The sequence below is a fragment of the Myxine glutinosa genome, chromosome 2 (assembly GCF_964187855.1).
Source record: "Myxine glutinosa chromosome 2, kmMyxGlut1.1, whole genome shotgun sequence".
Lineage (NCBI taxonomy): Eukaryota > Metazoa > Chordata > Myxini > Myxiniformes > Myxinidae > Myxine > Myxine glutinosa.
In genome coordinates, this window is record NC_136262.1 from 86,301,009 (window position 1) to 86,324,958 (window position 23,950).

Consider the following 23,950-nt stretch of genomic DNA (forward strand, 5'->3'; position numbering starts at 1 on the left):
GAGAGCATACCTCCACCTGGTTGGGCATATCTCTCAATGGTGATCGAAGAATCACTTAGAAAATTAAATAATTCTCATATCCGAATCCATCTTCAGATCTTCACCAAAATCGAAACGTTTAGTCCTTGTCAGACACCCAACCGTTCCACCAAGTTTCGTCCAAATCCGTCCACAACTTTTTGAGATATCCTGCTATGTATCGTTTTTGGCCCTATCCCCCAATGGTGACGAATCACTATATAAATTCTAGCAGCCGGATCCGAATCCGGATCTTCACCAAAATCTAATAATTTCGTCCTTGACGCATACGCTACATCTCTGCCAAATTTCGTCCGAATCTGTCCACAGCTTTTGGAGATATTTTGTTCACAAACAAACAAACGGAAACATAAAGATTAAAATATCCTTTTATCCAGATCCAGATTCGGATCTTCAGCAGAATGTAATCAATTCTTTCTTTTCACACACCCAACCTGTCCACGACGTTTTGTCCGAATCAATCCATAACTTTTGACATATCCTGCTCACAGACAGACAGACAAACAAACAGACAGACAGCGGTGAAAACATAACCTCCATCCACCTTTGGTGGCGGAGGTAAAAAGACATAAAATGTCATCGCCCCTTGGTTTTAGTAATTTTGCTGTACGGAGTTAAAGGCCTTCAGTCGGCCATCTTTGGTCGGATTACGAAACAAAATCTTCTGCATATGTATTCTCTTGTGGGGGATACCCCATAGAGGTGTTCGTAATTCACTAGCACGGGACCAGTGGGACTATTGACGGTATGGGCGTGGCGTGCGCTAGTTGTTGGAGCCACGCCCCTTTAAGAGGATCGGGCAGAAGTGATGGGGGATATAAAAAGAGAGGAGTCCTGGTCCCCTGAGCCTGAGAAGAGAGAACCCCTGAGACTGGCTCACTGAACCCTTGGGGTTCGGTCGAACCCAGGTTAAGAACCACGGCGCTAAAGGCACTGCTACTCAATACCTTCGAGCTCACTGAGGCCGAGCGCCCCCGTCAGCTCCTTTCGCTACCCGGTTTGGGCGACTCCAAGCCGTCAGAGCTGATGGACCACATGTTGTCTCTCCTGGGCAGCCACCAGCCATGTTTCCTCTTCAGGGAGCTGTTCCTGCAGCAGCTGCCAGGACAGGTACGGTCAGCCTTGGCCAACTTATCTGTAAGGATTTCTGTGCCCTGGCCAGGGAAGCAGACAAGTTTTTCCCCGCCAGACAGCAATGCAGTGTGGCTGCATGGGACCCCGCCCCCGCCAGACAGGAATGCAGTGTGGCTGCATGGGACCCCACCCCCGCCAGACAGCAATGCAGTGTGGCTGCATGGGACCCCGTCCCTGTCGAGCCTACGCCGCTGGCGGGCACCATTGTGGCCGCCACTACGGCCCAGCGGCGGAGCCCCCAGGCTTGTGTTTTTACCATGCAAGGTTTGGTCCCAAGGCCAAGGCATGCCGGCCACCCTGCAGCTTCAGTGAGTCGAGAAACGGGGTGGCCGGCGCTCGTTAACTGCCATGAGCGTCGGCCGTTCGGGCAGTTTGTTGTTCATTTCGGACACAACGACTCCGGATGTCGTTTCCTCTGTGACACAGGTGCCCAGGTGAGCGTTCTGCCTGCGTCGGCGTTGGACCGGGAGGCCTGGAGTCACGGCCCCGCCCTGGAAGCCGCCAACAGCAGTGCCATTCAGACTTTTGGTAAACGGAACGTGGCACTGTGTTTTGGCAGGCAGCGGTTCACGTGGGATTTTGTCACGGCAAGGGTGTCCACCCCTTTGCTGGGCACTGATTTCCTCTGCGCCAACGGCCTATTGGTGGATGTTAAAAATCGGCGGCTCATTAATGCGGAGACATTCAGTTCACTTCCATGCTCGCTGAGCGGGTCCGGCTCGACGAGGCTTGCTTGCACGCTCTCGACCTCTGATGAGTTTGCCTGCCTTCTCACCGAGTTTCCGGCCCTTATACAGCCCACCTTTTCGGCCGTTGTCGTCAGACATGGGGTGGAGCATTACATTCCGACCACCGGCCCGCCTGTCTACGCCCGGGCTCGACGCCTCGACCCGGGGAAACTTGCTGTTGCAAAGGCGCAGTTCGACACGTTGGAATGTCTTGGCATCGTACGACGGTCCAACAGCCCGTGGGCCTCGCCTCTCCACATTGCGCCGTAGCCGGGTGGCGGTTGGCGCCCGTGCGGGGATTACCACCCCCTTAACGACGCCACTACCCCTGACCGCTACCCAATCCCGCACATCCAGGATTTTTCTGCCCGCTTGGCCGGTAATTTTTTTTTCTAAGGTGGACCTCGTTCGTGGTTACCACCAGGTCCCCGTCCGGCCACAGGACGTTCCTAAGACCGCGGTGATTACACCGTTCGGGCTTTTTGAATTCCTCCGCATGCTTTTTGGGCTCAAGAACGCGGCCCAGGCTTTCCAGCGCCTGATGGACAGCGTGTTACAGGACTTGCCGTTTCTGTTTGTCTATCTGGACGATATTCTCAGCGCCAGCGCTTCCAGGACGGAGCACATGCTTCACCTCCGAGCTCTTTTCGAGCACCTCAGTCAGCACGGCCTTATCATTAACCCGGCCAAGTGCTTGTTTGGGGTGGCCTCAATTGACTTTCTTGGCCACCGCATCACGAGGAAGGGGGCTGTTCCACTGCCGTCTAAAGTAGAGGCTGTGAAGGATTTTCCACGCCCCCTCACCGCCAGAACCCTGCAGGAGTTTTTGGGCATGGTGAACTTTTGCCATCGTTTCATGCCCCGTGCGGCCCAGCTGATGCGGCCCCTTTATGAGGCCCTCAAGGGCAACCCTACCAAACGTGCCATTGACTGGACCGAGGAGATGGCCAAGGCTTTCACGGATACTAAACTGGCCCTCACCAGCGCAACCATGCTAGCGCATCCATCGCCCGATGCACCGATTGCTCTTACCACGGACACTTCGGAGTACGCTGTGGGCGCCGTGCACGAGCAGTGGGTCAACGGGGCCTGGCAGCCGCTCGCCTTTTTTTAGCCGGCAGCTCCGCCCTAATGAACGAAAGTACAGTACCTTCGATCGGGAGCTCCTCGGCCTCTACCTAGCTGTCCGACACTTCCGTTACCTGTTGGACACTTCCGCCCGCCCGTTCACGGCGTTTGTGGACCACAAGCCCCTGGTTTTTGCCGTGGCCAAGGTCTCGGAGCCAAAGTCCTTCGTGGTCGACATCGGCGGCAAACCGGACCACCTATCGGTGGACCGCCTCAAGCCGGCTCACTTGGACCTAGACCAGCCCCCTCGGTTGGCCCAACCCCCATGGCGGGGCCGTCCCCCGTCGGGTAAGCCCCAGGTTGTCTCGCCTACTGCCAGGCCTCTAACGGTCCCTGATCGGGTCATCAGGGGTCGTTTCGTCCGGGTGGTTAAGGCCCCCCAACAACTGACATTGCCAGTGCGAGTGAATTCTGTGGGGGCGCATGTGGGGGATACCCCATGGAGGTGTTCGTAATTCACTAGCACGGGACCAGTGGGACTATTGACGATATGGGCATGGCGTGCACTCGGTTGTTGGAGCCACGCCCCTTTAAGAGTATCGGGCAGAAGTGATGGGGGATATAAAAAGAGAGGAGTTCTGGTCGGGAAATAAGTCTTTGGAAATAAAGGAGCCTTGACAAGTCAAGAAGTTTTTAACTTCTCGTTTCCCGCAACTCCTACACTCTCATGTATCATCCTTATGCCAAGTTTGAACAAAATCAGTCCATGTATGTCGAGAAATGGTTGAGGACAAGTTTAAGTAACCAAATGACCAACAGTCAGTCATCTTGGATCTGATCTCGAAAAGAAATGACGTACATACGTAACCCATCATTCATTTTCTGTGTGCCAAGTTTGAACAAGATCGGTAAATGCATGTCTGAGAAATGGTTGAGGCCGCCCGCACGCATGGACGAACAGACGGACAGATGAGGCCCAATCCATAAGCACTCGTTTTGGATTAAGTCCAACGGGGGCTAATAACTGGAATGAAACGTTTCTGAAAGTCAACTTACAGGGAGATATTAAATATATATTTATATCAATGAATACACATGACACCCCCATTGGAGTAAAGTGCACCCAATTAGATGAGTGAGGGGTAACAAATTATGTGAAGTAAATAAATTGTGTGGATTACATCATTTGTGGATCTGAGGAATTGCCAGCAATCATTTTGTAAAACTGAATGTGCAGCATCTAAATGAAGATGTCCAAATGTCACACACATTCATGTCCATGGGATTCCCACAGGTGCACCCACTAGTCTAAAATAATAAATGGCAGTGTCCGTCCATCTGTCTCCATAACTCCAAAACCATGAAACCTAGCGGCCCCAAACTTTGCATGCATATACCTGGACCTCCAACAGATTGCAATGATGAAAACTGGGTGTTTTGGTGTGTTACAACATCCTTTTTGAAGATGATTAACGAGGTGCTCAGAAGAAAAGAAAAAAACCGATGGGGTGGTGTACCAATATGGTGGCCCGCCATCTTGGTCAGCCCACTGCACCTCGCTGAGTTCTTAAGCTGCCATTTTGTTTCGGCCTACTCAAACGTGCCTTGCCTTGGAAACATGATCGATTATCATTACATAATTGAAGCATATCATCAAAATCTGGATTCGGATATCAGGATTGGATGTTGTAGACTAAATAATGTCCAAATCTGGAGTGAAATCTGACAAAATTTACCATATCTTTCCATTTTATAACGAAGTGTTTATTTAAGCATTTATTTAAGCTAGGCTGGGATTCTCGTTCTGGTGTTAGTTTATATATTTTTTTACTTTGTCAGGTAAAACGCATCTCGCTATAGACCGATCCGATAAAGACAATCGTGCCCCCGACACCGACAGGCGGCGCTCTTGCGTCCGCCATTACTGGGAGGCGTCCCGATCCAAACTTAACTCCAGCTGGCTGCGCCAGCACAACTATCATCGCGATCGTACATGAAAAGTGTCCGTGATAATCGTTTTCAAGTGTTTCTCTATACGTGTGGAATGGTCGTGGACACCTGGCACCTGAAGGCACAAGATACAAACCCCGTTTTCGGCGATGTAGCCGTTTTCGGCTACATCTCGCTGTCTGATAATATGGACCAACTTCTATCTACCCATCCCAACTCTCTCTTCCTCATATGTGGTGATTTCAACTGTCACCATGCCAGTTGGCTGGGGGTGGGTACCTCTCTCACCAGCCATGGCTCTTCAGCAAAGGACTTCTGTGACTCACTGGGACTGACACAATCTGTCAATTTCCCAACCCGGATCTCAGTCAACGGAGAATCTTCTCTTCTGGACTTGGTTATGACTAACTTCCCTGAAAATGTCTGCTGCTCTTCTTCTGCTCCAATCGGCTCTTCTGATCATGTGCTTGTTAAAGTGGACATCTCTCTGACCATTTTCAGAGAGCCTCCTCAGCGTCGACGAGTCTGGCATTTCACTCAGGCCAACTGGCACGGTCTTCAAGCAGCCATCAATCATCTGGACTGGTCTCCCATCTCTACTGCCTCTGACATCAACTCATCCTGGGAATTCTTCCAAAGTAAATTGCTCTCTCTCATGCACAGTTTTATCCCTTCTCGTCTTCAGTTGTCATACCCTTCCTCCCGTCCATGGTACACGGAATCTTGTGGTGAGGCTATTGCCCAGAAACAACTTGCTTTCGTCTCCTGGAAAGCAAATCCAACGGAAGGAAATCTCATTTCCTTTCACAAAGCCCGAAACAAGTGTGTGTCCACCCTCAGGAGAGCCAGGAAACAATATCTCTCCGTCCTCAGGACCGAACTCTCTTATCTGTCTCCCTCTTCCAAATCCTGGTGGCGTCTGGTAAAATCTGTTTCTGGTGTTTGTTCCCCCTCCATCCCCTCCCTCACCTTAAATGGCCACACGGCTGACTCCACACGTGAAAAAGCCGAATGCCTCAACTCTGTGTTTGCCTCTAAATCTTGTGTCCCAAACCCATCCCTCTCTGTACCCACCGTACCCAGTCGTACCCAGCTGCTCCTGGACTCTGTGTCCTTTCCTCCTGACAAGGTGGAAAAGTGTCTGTCAACCCTCGACTCTGATTCTGCAACTGGACCTGACGGCATCAGCCCACGGGTCCTAAAATCATGTTCTTTCGCTCTTTCACTCCCTCTCTCTGTTCTCTTCACCCTCTCTTTTGCTCAAGGTCATCTTCCATCTGCTTGGAAATCTGCCAACATCACCGCTTTGCACAAAAAAGGTGCAAAAACAGATCCCAGCAACTACAGACCAATCAGCCTTCTCCCAATTATCAGCAAGGTCATGGAATCCATCATTGCTTCAGATATTAAATCTTTCCTCTTCTCCAATGGCTTGATCTCTGATCATCAATTTGGTTTCAGACCTGGACACTCCACGCTGGACATGCTGCTTCTGCTTTCTCAACAATGGATGGAGGTCCTCAATGCCAAACAGGAAATTAGAGCAGTCTCCCTTGACATATCACGTGCCTTCAATACAGTCTGGCACCCCGCTCTGCTCACCAAACTCTCCTCTTTTGGTATCCATGGAAATCTCCACGCATGGCTGGCGGACTTCCTCTCTAGTCGTAGTCAACGTGTGGCCCTGAATGGGTTTCTCTCATCTCCTCTTCCTGTTCAGGCTGGAGTTCCCCAAGGCAGTGTTCTGGGCCCTGTGCTTTTTCTGGTCTTCATCAATGATCTCTCTGACTCTCTTGAAAATCCTCTCGATCTCTTTGCTGACGACTCTACTCTCTGTTGCTCCATTCTTCATCCCTCAGATCGGCAGTCTGCAGCCTCCTCACTCTCTGCAGACTTTGACAAAATCACAGACTGGGCAAACAAGTGGAACATGTCTTTCAATCCTGACAAATCTCACACTCTTACGATGTCTCTCCGAAAAGACCGACTGGACAACCCTCCCATCCACTTTCTGAATAATCCTCTCCAAGAAGTTCTGTCGCTCAAGCTTTTGGGTCTCACTATCTGCCATGATCTTTCCTGGAAAAACCACATTTCAAATCTGGCCTCCAAAGCCAGTCGCCGACTGGGCATCCTCCGTCGTGCGAAGTCCTTCCTTGGCACACCTGAGCTCCTCACCACATACAAGGCTTTCATCCGCAGCTCAATGGAATACTGCTCTCCCCTCTGGGCTGGTGCTCCTGCCTCACACCTAGCTCGCCTTCGCGCTGTTGAAACCAAAGCATTCAGAATCATTGGAATCTCCCGCGATGAAGCTAACTCCAAGGGCCTCTCACTCACTCACCACAGGCAGGTTGGTGGTCTTTCCGTCTTCTACCGACTCCTCTCTGGCCTTGCCCCCCCAGCTCTCTCTGGGCTCTGTCCCGCAAATATTCCTACAGGTCGCACAAGATCTGCCTGCAACCCTCTTTTGGTTAAACTACCAAAATCAAGACTCTCTGCTCACCTTCACTCCTTCATTCCTCTTTTCTCCCGCCTCTGGAACAAACTCCCTCACTCTCTTCAATCCCACTCCACCCTCCAAGTCTTTAAAACAGCTGTTCACCACCATCTCTTATCTTCCCCCATCCAAAAACTTGATCTTTTCTACCCCCGCTAATTTCACCCCAATTCCCCTTTTTGAAATACCAACTTCTGTCCTGGAAGTCCTTGGTGTCCTTGTGCTTTATACTTCTCCCTCCCCCCACTCCCTTCCCATGCCTCCTCCCCCCGGGCCCTCTCCCTTCCACACATCTCCCTGCTCTCGGATGTTGTGTTTGTGTGCTTCCCCTTTTCTCCCCATCTTGTCTTCCGCTCTCTCTTTTTGTGTATTTTGTTTGTCTGGTCGATTTGTTTGTGAAGTAAATGTTAGCTCTTTCACGAGCCTCGATTCAGTATACAAAAAAAAATAAAAAAAAATAAAAATATCGCCGGGCGCCCAAGGCGCACGGCCATGCCGCCCTGAAGTCACCTGGCACCTGGGGGTACCCGGTTTCCACTTCCACCTGCACCAAACCTATTTTGTTAGCAACTGCATACCCTATGCTACACCATGCGAGCCCCCTTCCGCCTTAGCCCCGAGTTTCTCGACCACTACGATAACGACTCCTCTGACCGACCCGACTAGGTGCCCGTCCCTTCATCGACTCCTCCATACGGCCAGGTCTTGGCGGGCGTACCACAGCCGCCCCGCATTTTCTTCCCTCAGAGTCCACCTCTGCCCAGGCCCGCCACCTCTGGCAACTACGGCTAGGCCCCGAGTGGCCGCTGCCGAGCCCCAAGTTCCTTGATCATGAGGGTCGCGACTCGTCTGGCAGACCCGACTGGGCCTCCATCCCTTTCCGCGGGCCGCCTCACCGGCTCCTTATCGCTTCATCTACTCTTCCATACGGCCAGGTCACGGCGGGTGTATCACTGCCACCCCGCATGGATTCTTCCCTCAGAGTCCACCTCCGCGCGGGCCACCACACCGCCTCCTCACCGGTCGTATAGCTCGGTGGACCGGTCGTATCGTTCACGATTCCATCTTCTCCGATGAATCTAACACACAAATATATTTTGTATCGATATTCTTTCGGCAAAGTGAACTGAGACCGTTAACTGCATGTAATCTGAACGCTGGAGAGCAAGCCAAATGAAGCGGGCGCCTCCCAACTATGGCGGCATCTATAGAGGGCGCCCGTCCATTGAACCCTCCGTCAGATCGGTCTATACGAGATCAGTGCCGGTGATTTATATACGGTGGTGTAGCGGTTACCGCTGGATGCACACAATCGCCTTGCACCGGCCAGAACACGGCCAGACGCGCCTCTCCCGGGCATGCCCGGACTCACTGTTCCCGGGCACGCCCGAACCTCCCGGGCACGCCCGGTCTCGTCTTTCCCGGGCATGCCCGCTCTCGCCTTTCCAGGGCTCGCCCAGAGCGTCCGGGCATGCCCGCTATCGCCTTTTCATGGCTCGCCCAGAGCGTCCGGGCATGCCCGCTATCGCCTTTCCAGGGCTCGCCCAGAGCGTCCGGGCATGCCCGCTCTCGCCTTTCCAGTGCTCGCCCAGAGCGCCCGGGCACGCCCAGCCTCGACTTGCCAGGCCGCAGCCAAACACGCCCGGGCAGGTCCAGACTCGCCTTTCCAAGGCTCGCCCTTGACACCCGGGCATGCCCGGTATAGCTTTTGCCGGGCAAACTTCCCGACATAAATGTGTATATATATTGCTGCCCGATAAACGGGCTTGTCAGAACACCTGAGCTGTTTTGTTTCAATAAAGCAACTCGGACGAATTCCGTCTTTGGTCGCGTCAATTCTTTCGACTCGCGTTGGAGCGCAGTTCCTTCAATATAATGTATATATATATTCGGCATGTGAGAAAATGATTCCGTAAACTGTGTCGATCGCTGAAATGGACAGGTTGATGGATGGATGGTTGGTTGATGTTATGGTTGACGAAATGGATGGTTCCCTTCGCTGCGTTGTTCGTTGGGTTAAGATTTTTTTTTTTTTTTTGCTTTGTCAGGTAAAACGCATCTCGATATACGAGATTGGTGCCGATGTGTGTGTGTGTGTGTGTGTGTGTGTGTGTGTGTGTGTGTGTGTGTGTGTGTGTGTGTGTGTGTTACTATGTGTGTGTGTGTTACTATGTGTGTGTGTGTTACTATGTGTGTGCGTGTTACTATGTGTGTGTGTGTGTGTTACTATGTGTGTGTGTGTGTTACTATGTGTGTGTTTGTGTATGTTACTATGTGTGTGTGTGTGTTCCTATGTGTGTGTATGTGTTACTATGTGCGTGTGTGTTACTATGTGCGTGTATGTTACTATGTGCGTGTTACTGAAACTGAACGAAACTGTCAGCTGAAGGAGCAAAAGCATGTCATTGTCTTACACGAATGGTTTATTAAATTGCAGAAGCATAGCCTGGTACTTCGTAAGCAGTTTGTGAGTGTAACTTCCATGGGATAGGGTGTCACTCCACTGCATCAGAGTCCACTGTACCTGCTTTCTATTTTTCAAATTCCCTCTAGGACTTTAGGTGATGGACCCAGATTGCGTATATCATATTCCCGTCAGGAAGCGATTCATTGTTAGCTGGCAACACCGGGTACTTTTGCTACATATATATATATATATATATACATACACACTCGTGATGTCAGAGCGCTGGTTCAGTTCACCTGAGGACCTCAATCCGATTCCCGGTCCGGGTGCGTAATTTTATATCCATTGGTTATTTTTAATCCTGTTCATACATCCAGTTCCTAACAGATATAGTTTTTTGTGTATGGGAATTATTTAGGGTTCTCTAATAATTACATCACCCTGTATATGCACACCCATATAAATATTGTATGATGATAAAAAATTATATTGTAATTGTATGACGATTCAAATTGAGAGGTATTTTGCCATTCTTATTCCTTTTTCCATGGAATCTTCTTTTTGCGGATGCAGTTTCTGTGAATAGCATGCTGTGTTGGCCCGCATTTTAAATTCCACCTTTGCCATAATTCATTTATCGCTTCCCTCGAGTCGTGATGAGGCTAAGATGACCTTTGAGTTGGTTTTTTTCTGGCCTTGGTTTGACTCAACCTTTTAAAAACGTCATTGGTGTTTATTTGTTGCTCCAAAGGGATATTCATGTTTGACGTAATAAAATATGGGCCTCATGTCTGAGCACAAAAGTGATGGTGCGTTGTTGTCCTTGTTGCTCCTACCACTCACTGATCCGATCAGATGAGTTATTGTAGTCGAGCCATGTTGTTCTTTCATGCGATGGTTTATGCATTTATTTCTTGTTTCATTTCCATATGTGAACATTTGGCTCATGATAGTGAGATTTCAGGTTCAAATCCTACACGCTATGTTGATTTGTCAATTGTTTATAATTGGTCATTGTACTGCTTCAAAAGAAACACGATTGTCTCTTCAAGGCCTTGTCCTGCAAATGATGTAGATAAATTATGCCGTAAAGCTCTGGGAACTTTAAACACTTAAAAAACAAACATTTACATCCATACATTCACATTTAAACATATACAAGTTTTTTTTTTTTTTTTTTTTTTTACAAGGTCGAGGCTCATGTAAGAGCTAAGAAGTTAAAATGTCATTTAAAAAAGGAATTAAAGTTAAAATGTAATTTCCGCCTTTGTTTCAGTCTGTGAAAAAATACATAACTGCCCATTGTCAAATGCAGTATCAGCTATTTATTTGCGACCCATAGTGTCAATCAACCAACAGGCCTTTAAAGCCTTTAGATGTGTGTTTTCATATGGGTGTTGCTCTGCTTTACCCAACAATGTTACTCAACTGTGTTCTTCTAATCCTGGGGTTCTTAACCTGGGGTATCCCTACCCTTTGGGGGGTATGGGGACCAAAATCTGGGGGTATGGGGCTCCTAATAAATAATCTATCTATAATTCCAGTAATCTCTGTACGTCTGTACGTTTGTTTGTTTGTCTGTGACCGCTGTTTCTCGACAACTACCGGTCCGATATACTTGAAACTTGCCAGGTATATTGCTGGGGACCCGAGGATGTGCCTTTTCAAGGTTTCATATTAATCGGACAATTACTTACCGAGCTATGTCCAAAAAACGATTCAACCAATCAGAGAGCAGCGAACGATCGCGTGTGCCGAACGTGGAGGACACACTCTGCCTCGGATGGCACATTTGAGAGCGTATTCATTTATTTCACGTTTGCAAACTATGTTGGCGTTAAACTATGTTTTAAAACTAATAAAACCGAATTTGCGATTCATTCGCTTTCCTGCGCGTTTGTGCACGCGATGGCGATTTCTTTACCAAACTCCGGAAGCCGTTCGCTTTGGACCAAACCATTGCATGTAAATAGAGGGGGGGATTGTCACCACTCGCAAGCCGTTCGCTTTGGACCAAACCATTGCATGTAAATAGAGGGGGGGGATATAATTTTAGATATAGATATAGTACGGGCAATGCCCTAGTAATAATAAATTGTAATAAATTCAATGAAATATCAACTTTAAATATATAATAAATATTTCAAATATTTCATCCAAAAAATAGGCAATTAAAGTAAAAACACCCCTCAGAATGCACCACAGAGCACCTAGAAATCAAAAAAACTATAGCGGGACATGCCTCCAGTCCACCCTAGCTATGCGCACCTTCGGTGCACCTTGGTCAGTCAACGGTCTGGCGAAGAGGGTATGGAGACTTCGTGGGCAATCCGTTGGGGGTCTTGACAGGGAAAAAGGTTAAGAACCCCTGTATCTAATCCTTGTTTCAAATTTCTCCCAGTCTCGCCAAAAATAAGAAGTCTGTCTGACCTGCACGTGTCTGGATGAAAGAATGCTCGCCTCCAATGCAAGCTGCCACAACTGGATGGGAGACGTTGGATCAGACTTACAAACAAAGTTGCATCCCTCAGTCACCTCAAATCCAGCCATGCTTGCTCGTTACTGTTCTGCACGTTCCAAGCTCATCTTCGAACGATGCCACACACATATAATCGCTTGCAAAACCATGCCCGATTGCTCACAAATTAGATGACCATCATGCCAAGCATACCTTACCCGACGGATCCATTGTCATAACATTTAATGCAAATAAAGGCATCGACCCCTCGGTCGCAACTCTGGAAGTTCATGAGCAGAGAAGTCCTTGGACAATTGCTCATGTACATTCATATAACACAAAATGATGTCGAATGCAAAGCCAGATTGAGTGATGATAATGATGTAGATATGGTGTGCTGAAGGGTTTTATGCTCCTTTCACTTCTTCGACTGGCACGTGATCCAAATATAGTAATGAAGCAAATATTTATACTGAGCCACATTAAATGGCCAGAACTAAGGCCTGAGGAAGTCTACTGGTTTGAAGAATGAAGTGTGTGTGTGTGTGTGTGTGTGTGTGTGTGTGTGTGTGTGTGTGTGTGTGTGTGTGTGTGTGTCCGTCCGTGTGTAAACGAGTCAATTGCTTACAGGTTAAGGTTCTTTGCTTTAGGTAGACAGGCTATGTTTGAGATTTGCAATTTAAATAAAGTTGAATATGGGATGTTGTAAAATTAACATCATTTACAACAATCCTTTAAATTATTTATATTTAACTTTAGGAACAACCGATACTGTACAATTAATTAAATGCATTTTAAAATAAGAATTGAAAATCATAAGAGATAGAATTGAGGAACAAAAAAAAAAAAGGTGTGTGTGTGTGTGTGTGTGTATGTGTGTGTGTGTGTGTGTGTGTGTGTGTGTGTGTGTGTGTGTGTGTGTGTGTGTGTGTGTGTGATTGTGAGGAACATAAATGAAAAAACGAGATGTGTGTTTGTGTGTGTGTCATGATTTCTTCTATATTGGTGAGACATTCAAACAAATGCATTTCGAAACCTTGTCAGTGGTTGCTGGCGCAGTCGAGCATGTGGGCAATCCGTTAAAATGACAGCGTTTTTGCATTTGAATAGCAGCTCGATTCACTGGAAAGCAAAATGAACATGCTGGGCAATGTCTGTGCATTCAGTGAAGTCTGGTGTGCACGTATGCACCGGCAATTTAACATAGCACATGTATTGTTATATAATGCAATGTGCTGTAAAGAATTAGGAATGTATGATAAATTGATAATACATGAAAGCTTATAGCAAAAGAAGGGTAAACATCTGTATGTCAAAGATTGAAATTGCGATTTCTGGATCGACTTGCTGTCAGGACACAGCTGAGGTCGTCGATCTACTAACGTGGATCCATGGCTGACGCTGTGGACAAACCATTTGGAGAGGTTCTGGTTTGAAAGGGTTGAAACCTCGATGAAGAATGGAGCCGAGCTGATGATCCAGGCAGTCAGACAATGGGTCAATTGCTCACAAGTTGCTTTGGTTATACTTTTGGCGTACCACTATTTTAACCATTATAGTTCTATTTTTTGCGTAGAACTATTTTCGCAAACAACACCGACATGGCATTCGTACAGCACAACAAAACTTGACCATGCCGATTCACCACACAATGTCCATAACATCCGTTTGTACTGCTGAAACAGATTTAACTAGAACGCCACTCAGTAGAGCGCATACTCCCGCCGTGGGTTTAGTTGGAATAATACGTTTTGTTTAACATCCCCTCTCCCCAAAACAATAAATGAAAAAGAAAGTAGGCCCTAACTGTCAGAGAATATATTTTGATATATCTCGGAATTAGAGGAGAAAAACATCATTTAAGAATAAGAATAAAAGTTTTAATGCAGTAAAATCGGAAAAATCTTTCCCAAAAAAATTTCCCAAAGAATTTCCTGGATCCGGAATAATATCCTGAGCTTCACCAAAAACTAATCAATTCTTCCTTATCCCAAGGGCAATCATCCCACCAACTTTCATCCAAATCCGTTCAGAACTTTTCCAGATATCTTGTTCACAAACACACGAACACATGAATACGAACACACACACACACGGGCGGACACGATCGAATGTGTTACTCCCTGGCGGGAGTAATAACCATGAAGATCGCAGAACCAGAATTATTTATTTGGTCTGGGAAGCCTATGCGAGGTTTCTTCTTCTTCAGCCTCCCACCCTGGGTGAATATGCGATCTTTTTAAAAAAAGTTCGAATTTTGCCAAATCTGTTTTATTCGTTTGTTAATATACTTCAGCCATTGACAAATCTGGAACTAAGTCTTTATAAGTTCATCAAATACTGACACCGCGAATGACATTCGCTGAGCTAAATGTTGATATCTCTTCTGAGGTTTAAAAAAAAAAAAAACAGTTTTAAAGCATTATACGTATCAAACGATACATTTTATGAAACGGGGAAACCTAATACACACTTTGGTGGTTTTAAAATGACAGAATATGTCTTTATTAGAAAGAAAAAAAATGAACATTGAAGACGACGCTGCTAAAAAAAATACACCGCTCTAACGCATAACCACGAGTTTAAAGTACATTTACAACAAATATGAAAACTATTTTCATATCACAACGTTAAATATAGAATATATAGAAGATAATGTTTAAAGAAAATGAGCCTTGTCTTCCAATGGTAAAAAAATCCTTCAAAAAATTCCTGGATCTGGAATAATATCCTGAGCTTCACCAAAAACTAATCAATTCTTCCTTATCCCAAGGGCAATCATCCCACCAACGTTCATCCAAATCCGTTCAGAACTTTTCCAGATATCTTGTTCACAAATACACGAACACACACACACGCACACACACACACACGGACACGAGTGAATGCATTACTCCCTAGCGGGAGTAATCAACAGGATATTGAGGTATGCTAAATGCCCTGGAAGCAATAGCTGGTGTTTATTGGGGGCTAACCGTTTATCAGAGCAAAAGGACAAGGTTAACCCACAAAATGTCAGCTTCACCCTGTTTTCCATGGCAGTTAGCACATACCACAATCTGCATCCTATTGATTTCAGCCATTTTTCTATCTGTCCACTGATGCATATCAACACTAGCCTTTGTAAGCAAGACTCGTTCTTCATCCTAGTTCTGCTACAGCTTTCTCCTCTGCTTTAAAATTTCACTCCGTGGTAAAATAGTCGTGGTTGCCTCTACTACTGACAATACAATCAAGCTTGACCATACATCGCTTCATTATAAACACAGAAACAGCTCACTCTACTGCTCGTTGTGACGTGAAGTCGATCATCACATGGTCGATACATCTTGTCAGCTGTGCACATTTCTGTTACTGCTACCCGAGCTTCAGAATTTTGAAAATGATCGTGCCCTATTGTTCTGTGTATTTGTTTCGTTTATGATCGGTTGAAGCTTTTTTGCCTAGTCTAGTTAAATAAGTATATTCTAAATAAATTTAGTTTTGGATTGCAAACATTGTTGCATGAGTCCAATTTGCTTCATTTTTTGGAAAACAGCCTGTATACTTCAACTGCTCAGACTCTGGGCTGTAACCACAGCGTTATTTGGGGTTTGGTCATCACCTTCCTGGATGTTGTTATCTCAGTGCACTGTATGGGTATTCAAAGCGTCGAGCACTATATATATATATAACACCATTGGGAGGGGGAGGTTGAGACTTTGGTGGGGTGGGAGAGGAGGGTTGAAACTTTGGGGAGGGGGGTTTAAGAAATTTCAGTGGGGTGGGGGGAGGTTTGGGGTTGAGGAGTTGTGGTCTGGGGAGGGGGGGGGGTGAGGTGGGGATTGGGAGTGGGTTTGGAGGCTTGAAGTGTGGAGGAAAGGAGGGGGATTGAAGCCTTCGGGTTAGGAGGGGGAGGTTGTGGACTTGTGAGTGGGGCTTGATGACTTGAGATTTGCGAGGAGGGCTTGAAGACTTGGTGTAGAGGACTTGAGACTGGCACCAGGAGAGAGGGTTAAGGGCTTGAAGAAGAAAGGGGTTGACGACTCAGTCACATTTTCAATTGCACAGAATTTCCACGGGTCCCTGTCATTATGCTGTCAAAGGACATTCCTGTCAAACTCACAAAATATTCCACACTCTATTGGAAACTAATTCCCTTACTGGTGGAAGCCGGTTATCTGTTCGTTGCAATATAAATGCAAGTTTCGTGATTGTGTCTAAACAGGATAAACATCATCAACACAGTACTTATAATGCTGAATGGTACCTCATTTAAGAGCTCTTGGGTCTGGACAGTGCATGCGGAGGTCTACAAATATTGGTTTTCAGAAAATTTTGAATTCTGTGCATTTTTTTTTTTTTTTTTTGTGGCTATAGGTTGTGCACACGGGTGGTGTATAGGCTCAGAGTCACTGGTTCGCACACGTACTGGAAGTAAAATGTAATATATAACCACAAGCTGTTCAGCCAATTCCTTCCAATATACTCGTATAATTGAACCCTGGTGTTGGGCTAGCGGCTAGGGTGCCGGCTTAGGATCCTAGGATCCTGCGTTCGAATCCCAGTCAATCGCTGAATTAACACCAGGGGGGTTGACTCAGCCTGTCATCCTTCCGAGGTCGGCTAATTGAGTACCAGTTCACTGGTAATTCCCTGTTTGTCGTTAAAGGCGGCAAAAAGGGTTGGCGTCAGGAAGGGCATCCGGCCGTAAAACATTGCTTCAAAAAAGGGACCGAAAAACAACAACCACGGTTCCCGAAAAAGGCCAACCCCCGCTTTGCGGGGAAAAATGGCCTCTAAAGGTGGTTATTTTATTATTATTTTTATACTCGTATAATTACCTTTTTGTCGATTTATTTCACTGAGAAACCCCAGCAGTCTTAACAGTTAGTGACTATTATATAACTTATGAGCTATAAAACGACATTCCTAGTAAACTCCCTAAATATTCCATATGCTATTGGGAACTAATTCCCTCACAACAGCCCAGTGGAATTGGTTTATCTGCTGGAATATACAGTGCCTTCAGAAAGTCTACACCCCCTTCAAAATTTTCACCTTTGGTTTCCTTATGGCCTCAAATTTAAATGCATGAAATCAGGCTTTTTCCACCTTTATTTACACATCGTAACCCACAACTTAAAAAGTGGAAAACAAAATTCTACAAATTTCAGAAAATTAATAAAAAATACAAAACTAGAATATCTTGGTTGGATAAGTGTCCACCACCTTGAGTTAATACTTGGTGGAAGTACCTTTGACAGCAATTACAGCTGTGAGTCTGTTGGGATAGGTCTCTACCAACTTTGCACACCTTGTTTGGGTGATATTTGTCCATTCTTCTGAACAAAACTGTTCAAGCTCAGTCAAGTTGTGTGGGGAGCGTTGATGATGGACAGTAATCTTCAAGTCATGCCACAGATTTTCAACTCGATTTAGGTTGAGGCTCTGACTGGGCCTTGTTTTGCATTGGGTAATGGGTAATCTGGGTAATGTTTTGCATTTAGGTCAAAATGTTCCATCTTGGTTTCGTCAAACCACAAAGCTTTTTCCCACATGGCTTTAGAATCTCTGAAATGTTTTTTTTTTTTTGCATACCTCAAACGGGACTCAAGGTGGGCTTTTTTGAGTAATGCCTTCCTTCTTGCCACCCTACCGTACAGGCCAGACTTGTGGTGTGCTTAGGATATTGTTGTCACATGCACACAGTGACCAGTCTTTGCCATAAAGGCCTGTAGCTCTTTCAAAGTTGACATTGGCCTCTTGGTGGCCTCCTTGATCAGCTTTCTTGCCTGGTCATCCAGTTTGGAGGGACGGACTGATCTTGGCAGGGTCTTGGTGGTACCATATGCCTTCCACTTCTCAATTATTGTCTTGACTGTGCTCCAAGGGATATTCAAGGCCTTTGAAATATATTTATACCCATCCCCTGATCTGTGCCTTTCCACAACTTTATTCCGAAGGTATTTTGAAATCTCCTTGGTGCTCATGGTTGAGTCTTTGCTGTGGAATGCACTACCCCGCAGAGAAAACCTACAGGAACAGCTGATTTTATTCTGAAATAATCAGAATCACTACCATCTAAGAGGTGGAGGCCAATTAACTTGGTGGGTGATTTTGATGGTGATTGGTGACACCAGAGCTAATTCACAATTGCTATTATAAGGGGGGTCGACATTTATCCAACAAAGATATTCCAGTTTGTGTTTTTAATTAATTTTCTGAAATTTGTGGAATTTGTTTTTCACTTGGACGTTGTTGGTTACGATGTGTAAATAAAAATGGAAAAAGTTTGTTTTAATGCAATTAAATTCCAGGCTATAAGGCAACAAAAGATGAAAATTTTTAAGGGGGGTGTAGACTTTCTATAGGCAATGTATACAGTGCCCTCCATAAATATTGGAATGGTGAAATCAAATTTGTTATTATTGTTTTATGCTCAAGCAATTTGGATTTGAGATTAAAATATGAATATCAGGCAAGAATACAGAAGGTCATCTTTTATTTCTTGGTATTCCCATACATGTTTTACCATTGTTTTGGAGTATGCAGTGTTTGCCGAGTGAGACATGATCCGTGGCTAATGCTCCCCTTTGAGGTCAGGAAGTACCATCACAATTTGACTGACGATTATGGTCTTCAATGCTTAGATTTTTGAACAACATGTGTAGTGATGAGAGTAAATAAGCTCGAAATCTGGATGGACTGCTCCGATTTTTGTTGAACCAATGACCACCAGAAGAATCTCAATGCTATTTGAGTGACCCTGCTGAGGCTTTCAGGTCGGAAGCGACGCTTTTGTCTGAGAATGTGCGGGATTTTTATCCGTTGGAATTGGGAGGAGCACTCATCATGCTCCACACATTTTGACATATATATATATATATATACAGACTTGGCATTTAATATGGAATTTTTTTTTTTCTTGACTTGGGTTTCCTTTCTTAACTCAGTATATCAATCTGGTGAGTTTCTTTTACACTTTGGTGATTTATTTGTTAAAAGAACCATGTCACTGATTGTCTGTCGCAGCAAGAAGTCAACAACAGGATTATATCACAGGTGGCGTGGCAAAATGTACGGACAGGTGCATTTGATGATTGGCTTCACAGTCGGGTATACAAGGGTTGTTGCATTCTGTATTAGTGGAAAACAACTGCTGCACATCTCCAAAAGTTATTTCCGCTTCCTCTGAAGATGGTCCGCCAACTCGACAATGCTGTTTGTCATGGAGTGGTGGGTTTACGAAATTACGGCATGAAACAGCGTGCTATTGCTCGGCAGTATGGCATCACTCAAGGTCAGGTGTCAAAGATCCTGAAACCAAATGCTCAGAGGGGTGTCCCTACTCCAATACCGAGGCCAGGACGTCCCCGCAGAACCACAAGGAGGGATGATCGCCAGCTGCACCGGTTTGTCCGCAATGGCCGTACCAAGTCAGCTAATCGGCTTTGGGCTGAGTGACAGCAACTGACAAATGTGCCTGTATCCAGAAGGCTAGTCAACCAACGACTGGTTCAAGCAGGCTATCGTGCCAGGCGTCCCCTGAGAAAGCCACACCTGACCAGACAACACCGCCAGCGCCGATTGCAGTGGGCCAGAGAGCACCGTCAATGGCAGCCAGGACACTGGAATCACGTGATCTTCAGTGAAGAGTCTAGATTTCTGGTCTATCGTCAAGATGGCTGCGTCCGAGTGCGCAGACAAGTGCATGAAGCCTACAACAAAGATTGTATAGTGCCAAGAGTCCAAGCTGGAGGTGGTGGGGTGACCGTTTGGGCTGCTTTTCATGCAGGGGGCAAAACGGACCTGGTTGTTCTGAATGGAAACCTGAACCAGTTCAAGTACAGGGCCATTCTGGAAGAAACATTGCTTCCATTTGCTCGTGCAGCCTTTCGAGGAAACTTTGTCTTCCAAGATGACAATGCACAGCCTCATCGTGCTCGCATGATCCAACACTTTCTTGCTGACCGTGGTGTAGAGCATATGGAGTGGCCTGCCATGTCCCCGGATATGAATCCGATAGAGAACCTGTGGGCAGAATTAACGCGTCAAATCGACCACTTGGACCAGCAGCCGACCTCTGTGCGTGAATTGCAGCAGGCTATTGTCACTGCCTGGCAAGCGATTCCTGTCCAAACTGTGGCAAATCTCGTGAACAGCATGCCTCAACGTGTACGTGCTCTCCTGAATGCTCGTGGGGGTTACACGAAGTACTGAACTGTAATTTTACTGTCTGTAATCCCAGTCGTAATTTAACTTTTGTTTTTGTTAAAAAAAAATTTGGCGAATGTGCAAAATAAAGAGATACTTCTGGAAAACGCACAGAAGTTTAACACAGTACTGTCCGTGAATTGAGTTCGATATCAGTTTACATCACTTTCAAGGATCAATTTATTTGTTTCGAAATGTCAAATGTGGTTTTTGTTTCTTTTAAAGGTCACATTAACAAAATCTAGAATAATTTCAACATAATTCCAATGAACTTTTGGTTCTAAGACATCTTGAAAAGTAAGTTCACCCCCACAAAAAATATTCCATATTAAATGCCAAGTCTGTATATATATATATATGTATATATATATATATATATATATATATATATATATATATATATATATATATATATATATATATATATATATATATATATATATATATATTCCTACATGTATATAATAGAAGACATACTTTTTTCTTTTAATCCAACTTTGATGGATGTCATAGGTTTGAAGCAAAATAATAATACTAATTTTATGTGTCTGAAGTGCTTTTTTATGAATTTTACCTCCACCTGTTTTATGGCCATTATTCCTGGACTGAACTGAAATTCTGTTGTTTTTATAACGTTCAGCTTGTCATTGTCTCTCTGTCAAGATAATGTTTGTAATTATTTTCTCCGACTCCTAACTTTTGGACTGGCTTCATAGTTTTTTGAGTGGCAAGATCTCCCACCTGGCTGTGTGCCAGTGAAATGTTTGCTTGATAGTTCAAACAACCATGGGTTTAAAATTGAGTTTAAAAGTGTCATTACGCCCTGTGTGAGCACACAACCATTCACAGGAGACATTGAACCTGACTGCGTTTTCTTCTTGCACTCCCTTTTAGATGCCGGGTCGATGCTTTTGTCAATGATAACTTCGTTTTCTCTAGCTGATAGAAATAACCTTCACTTCCAGTGTCGCAGAGTAATGTGCAGTATACGACTTCAGCCACAGTTGCCTCTGGGGCTGTATCTCATGAAGACATTCACAATGCTTTACATCTTAAGTACGGTACAAATGTTTGCATTGTTACCAGTGCTTGATCGATGTGTCGTCTAATGCATCTGTTTTTTTTTTGTTGTCGTTTTTTTTTAGGCCGCAGTAATGGAAGAGACGATGTTTTGGGAACATCATACCATTACCCTGCAGAAGGTAATTCGTTATGCAAAGATCTTTCTAAATTTCTTGGCAATCCTATCACATACTTTTTTCCTTTTGCCTTCACACGAGTCTCAAACACAAAATATGATTTGAATAAGCTATCCAGCTCATCAGCTACATTGGATGCGCTTGCTGGGCTGCTTCATGAACAGTTTCACTTGTTCCTGATAGAAAGTAACAAGTGGCATTACGAATTTGGCCACCGTAGCCCACACGTCGAATAAATATAGTTGGCTACCGCTACCCACTATAACAAGCAAAGCATATTTGTTCGTTTTGGCCTTGCCTGCTTTGCAAGAGATTCAGTAAATAAACCACTTTTTTAACCCTATTTCTCCTTCTTCCTCCTCCTCCTCTTCCCTTTGTCCCAAATAGCCCATTCATCATATTTTGTTATCATGGTTGATGGTGCTAGCTTGGGAATACCTTTCTTTCCCTCTTGTTCTTTTTTGGTTTTCCTTCTATCCTTTTTTCTCTTTTTATTCTTCACGTTCTATCCTCTCTGTAATTGTGATTAATCATGGCTCCAGAACCCAGAAAGGATTTTTCTACAAATTATTTATGTGCACTAATATTTATATTCTCCGCTGAATATTTAAAATGGCACAAGTATGTGCAAGAGCTCAATTATTTCTCCAGTATGAGTGAAAAATCAACAAGTGGCACCATTTTTATTGGTTGATGATATCTCATGTATCCTATTATGATGCCATGATGTCACAACATTTTGATCGCTTTGTGGTTTGTATCTCATTGGCTGTTGACTTAGCATTAAGTGATTGTTTGGTTTAGTCTTGATAATTGTGCTTGTGTTGTTGATTGAATTGTAGTGGGTATATTCTAATAAGGTTTGGGTTGGTGTTTTGTATGAAAGTGACATCTTGGTGACTTTATGAATAACATGTGTTTGAAGTTTAGCCTTACAAACTCCAAGAATAGTTATGGTAGGCCATTTATTTGTTTGTGAGTTTCTCTAAGTGTGTAGGTTGTGGTTGGGGTGTTTGGGTATCGCAGGACATTGGTAGTTGTGCGTACATGAGCAACCTATGTCTGTTAGGTTTATTCGGAAGAAATGAAAGATAGGTATCACACAGTCTAACAAAAGCAAGAAGTTTTGAGTTTGTTTATATCTGGCATTCGTTTAAAAAAAAAAATAGGAAAGGAAACAGAATTAATGAACAGAACAATATATGTTTTCCTGTGGTTGGCAAAAAGGTGCAGCTTGCTGCAAGGTTTTGCATTTCGATGACAGTGGGAAACATTTCTGAGGCACAGGGATTGCTTTCAGAAAGGTGGGTCAAGCATAAATGTGAGGGGTACAGAAATGTTTGCAGTGGGAATTGAGGAGGAAATGAAGGCTTTTTTAGAAATGAGGACAGAGGAGAGGTTATGAAGATAGGACGCCATATTGCAGCTAAATTGGGAGGAGCAGGCAAGAACAAATATTTATACACCAATGATGATGCAGTGTGTCATCACTTTCAACGAATCTCTTCTCTTTGTTGGCGTGCTCACTGAGCGTTGTGCGATGGCTGTGTAGTCCAATATGGGACTCACAGCGTCTACCGCAAACATTGCAGGTATATAGACAGGTCCTTGTGGAGATGGATGTTGTCAGGTTTTCCTTTCTTACCTCCTCTCCCTCTTGATAGCAAGTCTCCCACATTCAAAGTGGTCCAGGCCTTTGCGGCAAGTGTTACGCCAAGCTGACCTATTTGTGGCCTGATGTTCCCAGGTGACAACTGGAATGGCACAAGACTTTAGTGAAGACGTAAGTAACTAAAAATGTTTACTGTTCAGCACATGTGTCCCGGTGTATATCACTGCTGGGAGTGTGGCTGTACCGCTGATGCGTTGCCCCCGCTGTTTAAGCAGTCATTTGGAATTCTTTTTTTTTTTTTTTCTACACAAGATCGAGGCTCGTGTAAGAACTAACATCAATCACAAAAAACACCAAAAACGGACACACAAACATACAAAAAAGGGAGCGGGAGACAAGATGGGGAGAGAGAGGGAAGCACACAAGTACAACAGCAGATAACAGGGACATCGGAATATCTGTGGGAGGGAGGGGGCTTGAGGGAGGGGAGGAGGCAGGGGAAGGCGAGGAGGGGGGATGAAGGGGGGGGGGGGGGAGTATAAAACACATGGACACTGCTGGAACGAATAAACTCAGTATTTCAGGAAAAAAAAAATTAAAAGTGGATTTGGGGTGAATTAACGGGGGTCGAAGAGATCAAGGTTTTGGATGGGGGAAGA

The 23,950-nt window shown here is 45.2% G+C and overlaps 1 protein-coding gene across 12 annotated transcripts in view; it reads left to right on the forward strand.

The window, feature by feature from the left end:
• The window catches only part of LOC137422340 (tight junction protein ZO-1), a 633,827-nt gene that overhangs the window by 157,628 nt on the left and 452,249 nt on the right, over positions 1–23,950 (forward strand). For all 12 annotated transcript variants that reach the window (XM_078771176.1, XM_078771169.1, XM_078771173.1 and 9 more), the window contains one exon: positions 21,626–21,682. In XM_078771176.1, the coding sequence (XP_078627302.1) occupies positions 21,635–21,682 (48 nt within the window). In that variant the 5' untranslated portion in view covers positions 21,626–21,634. The remainder of the gene's footprint in view (positions 1–21,625; positions 21,683–23,950) is intronic.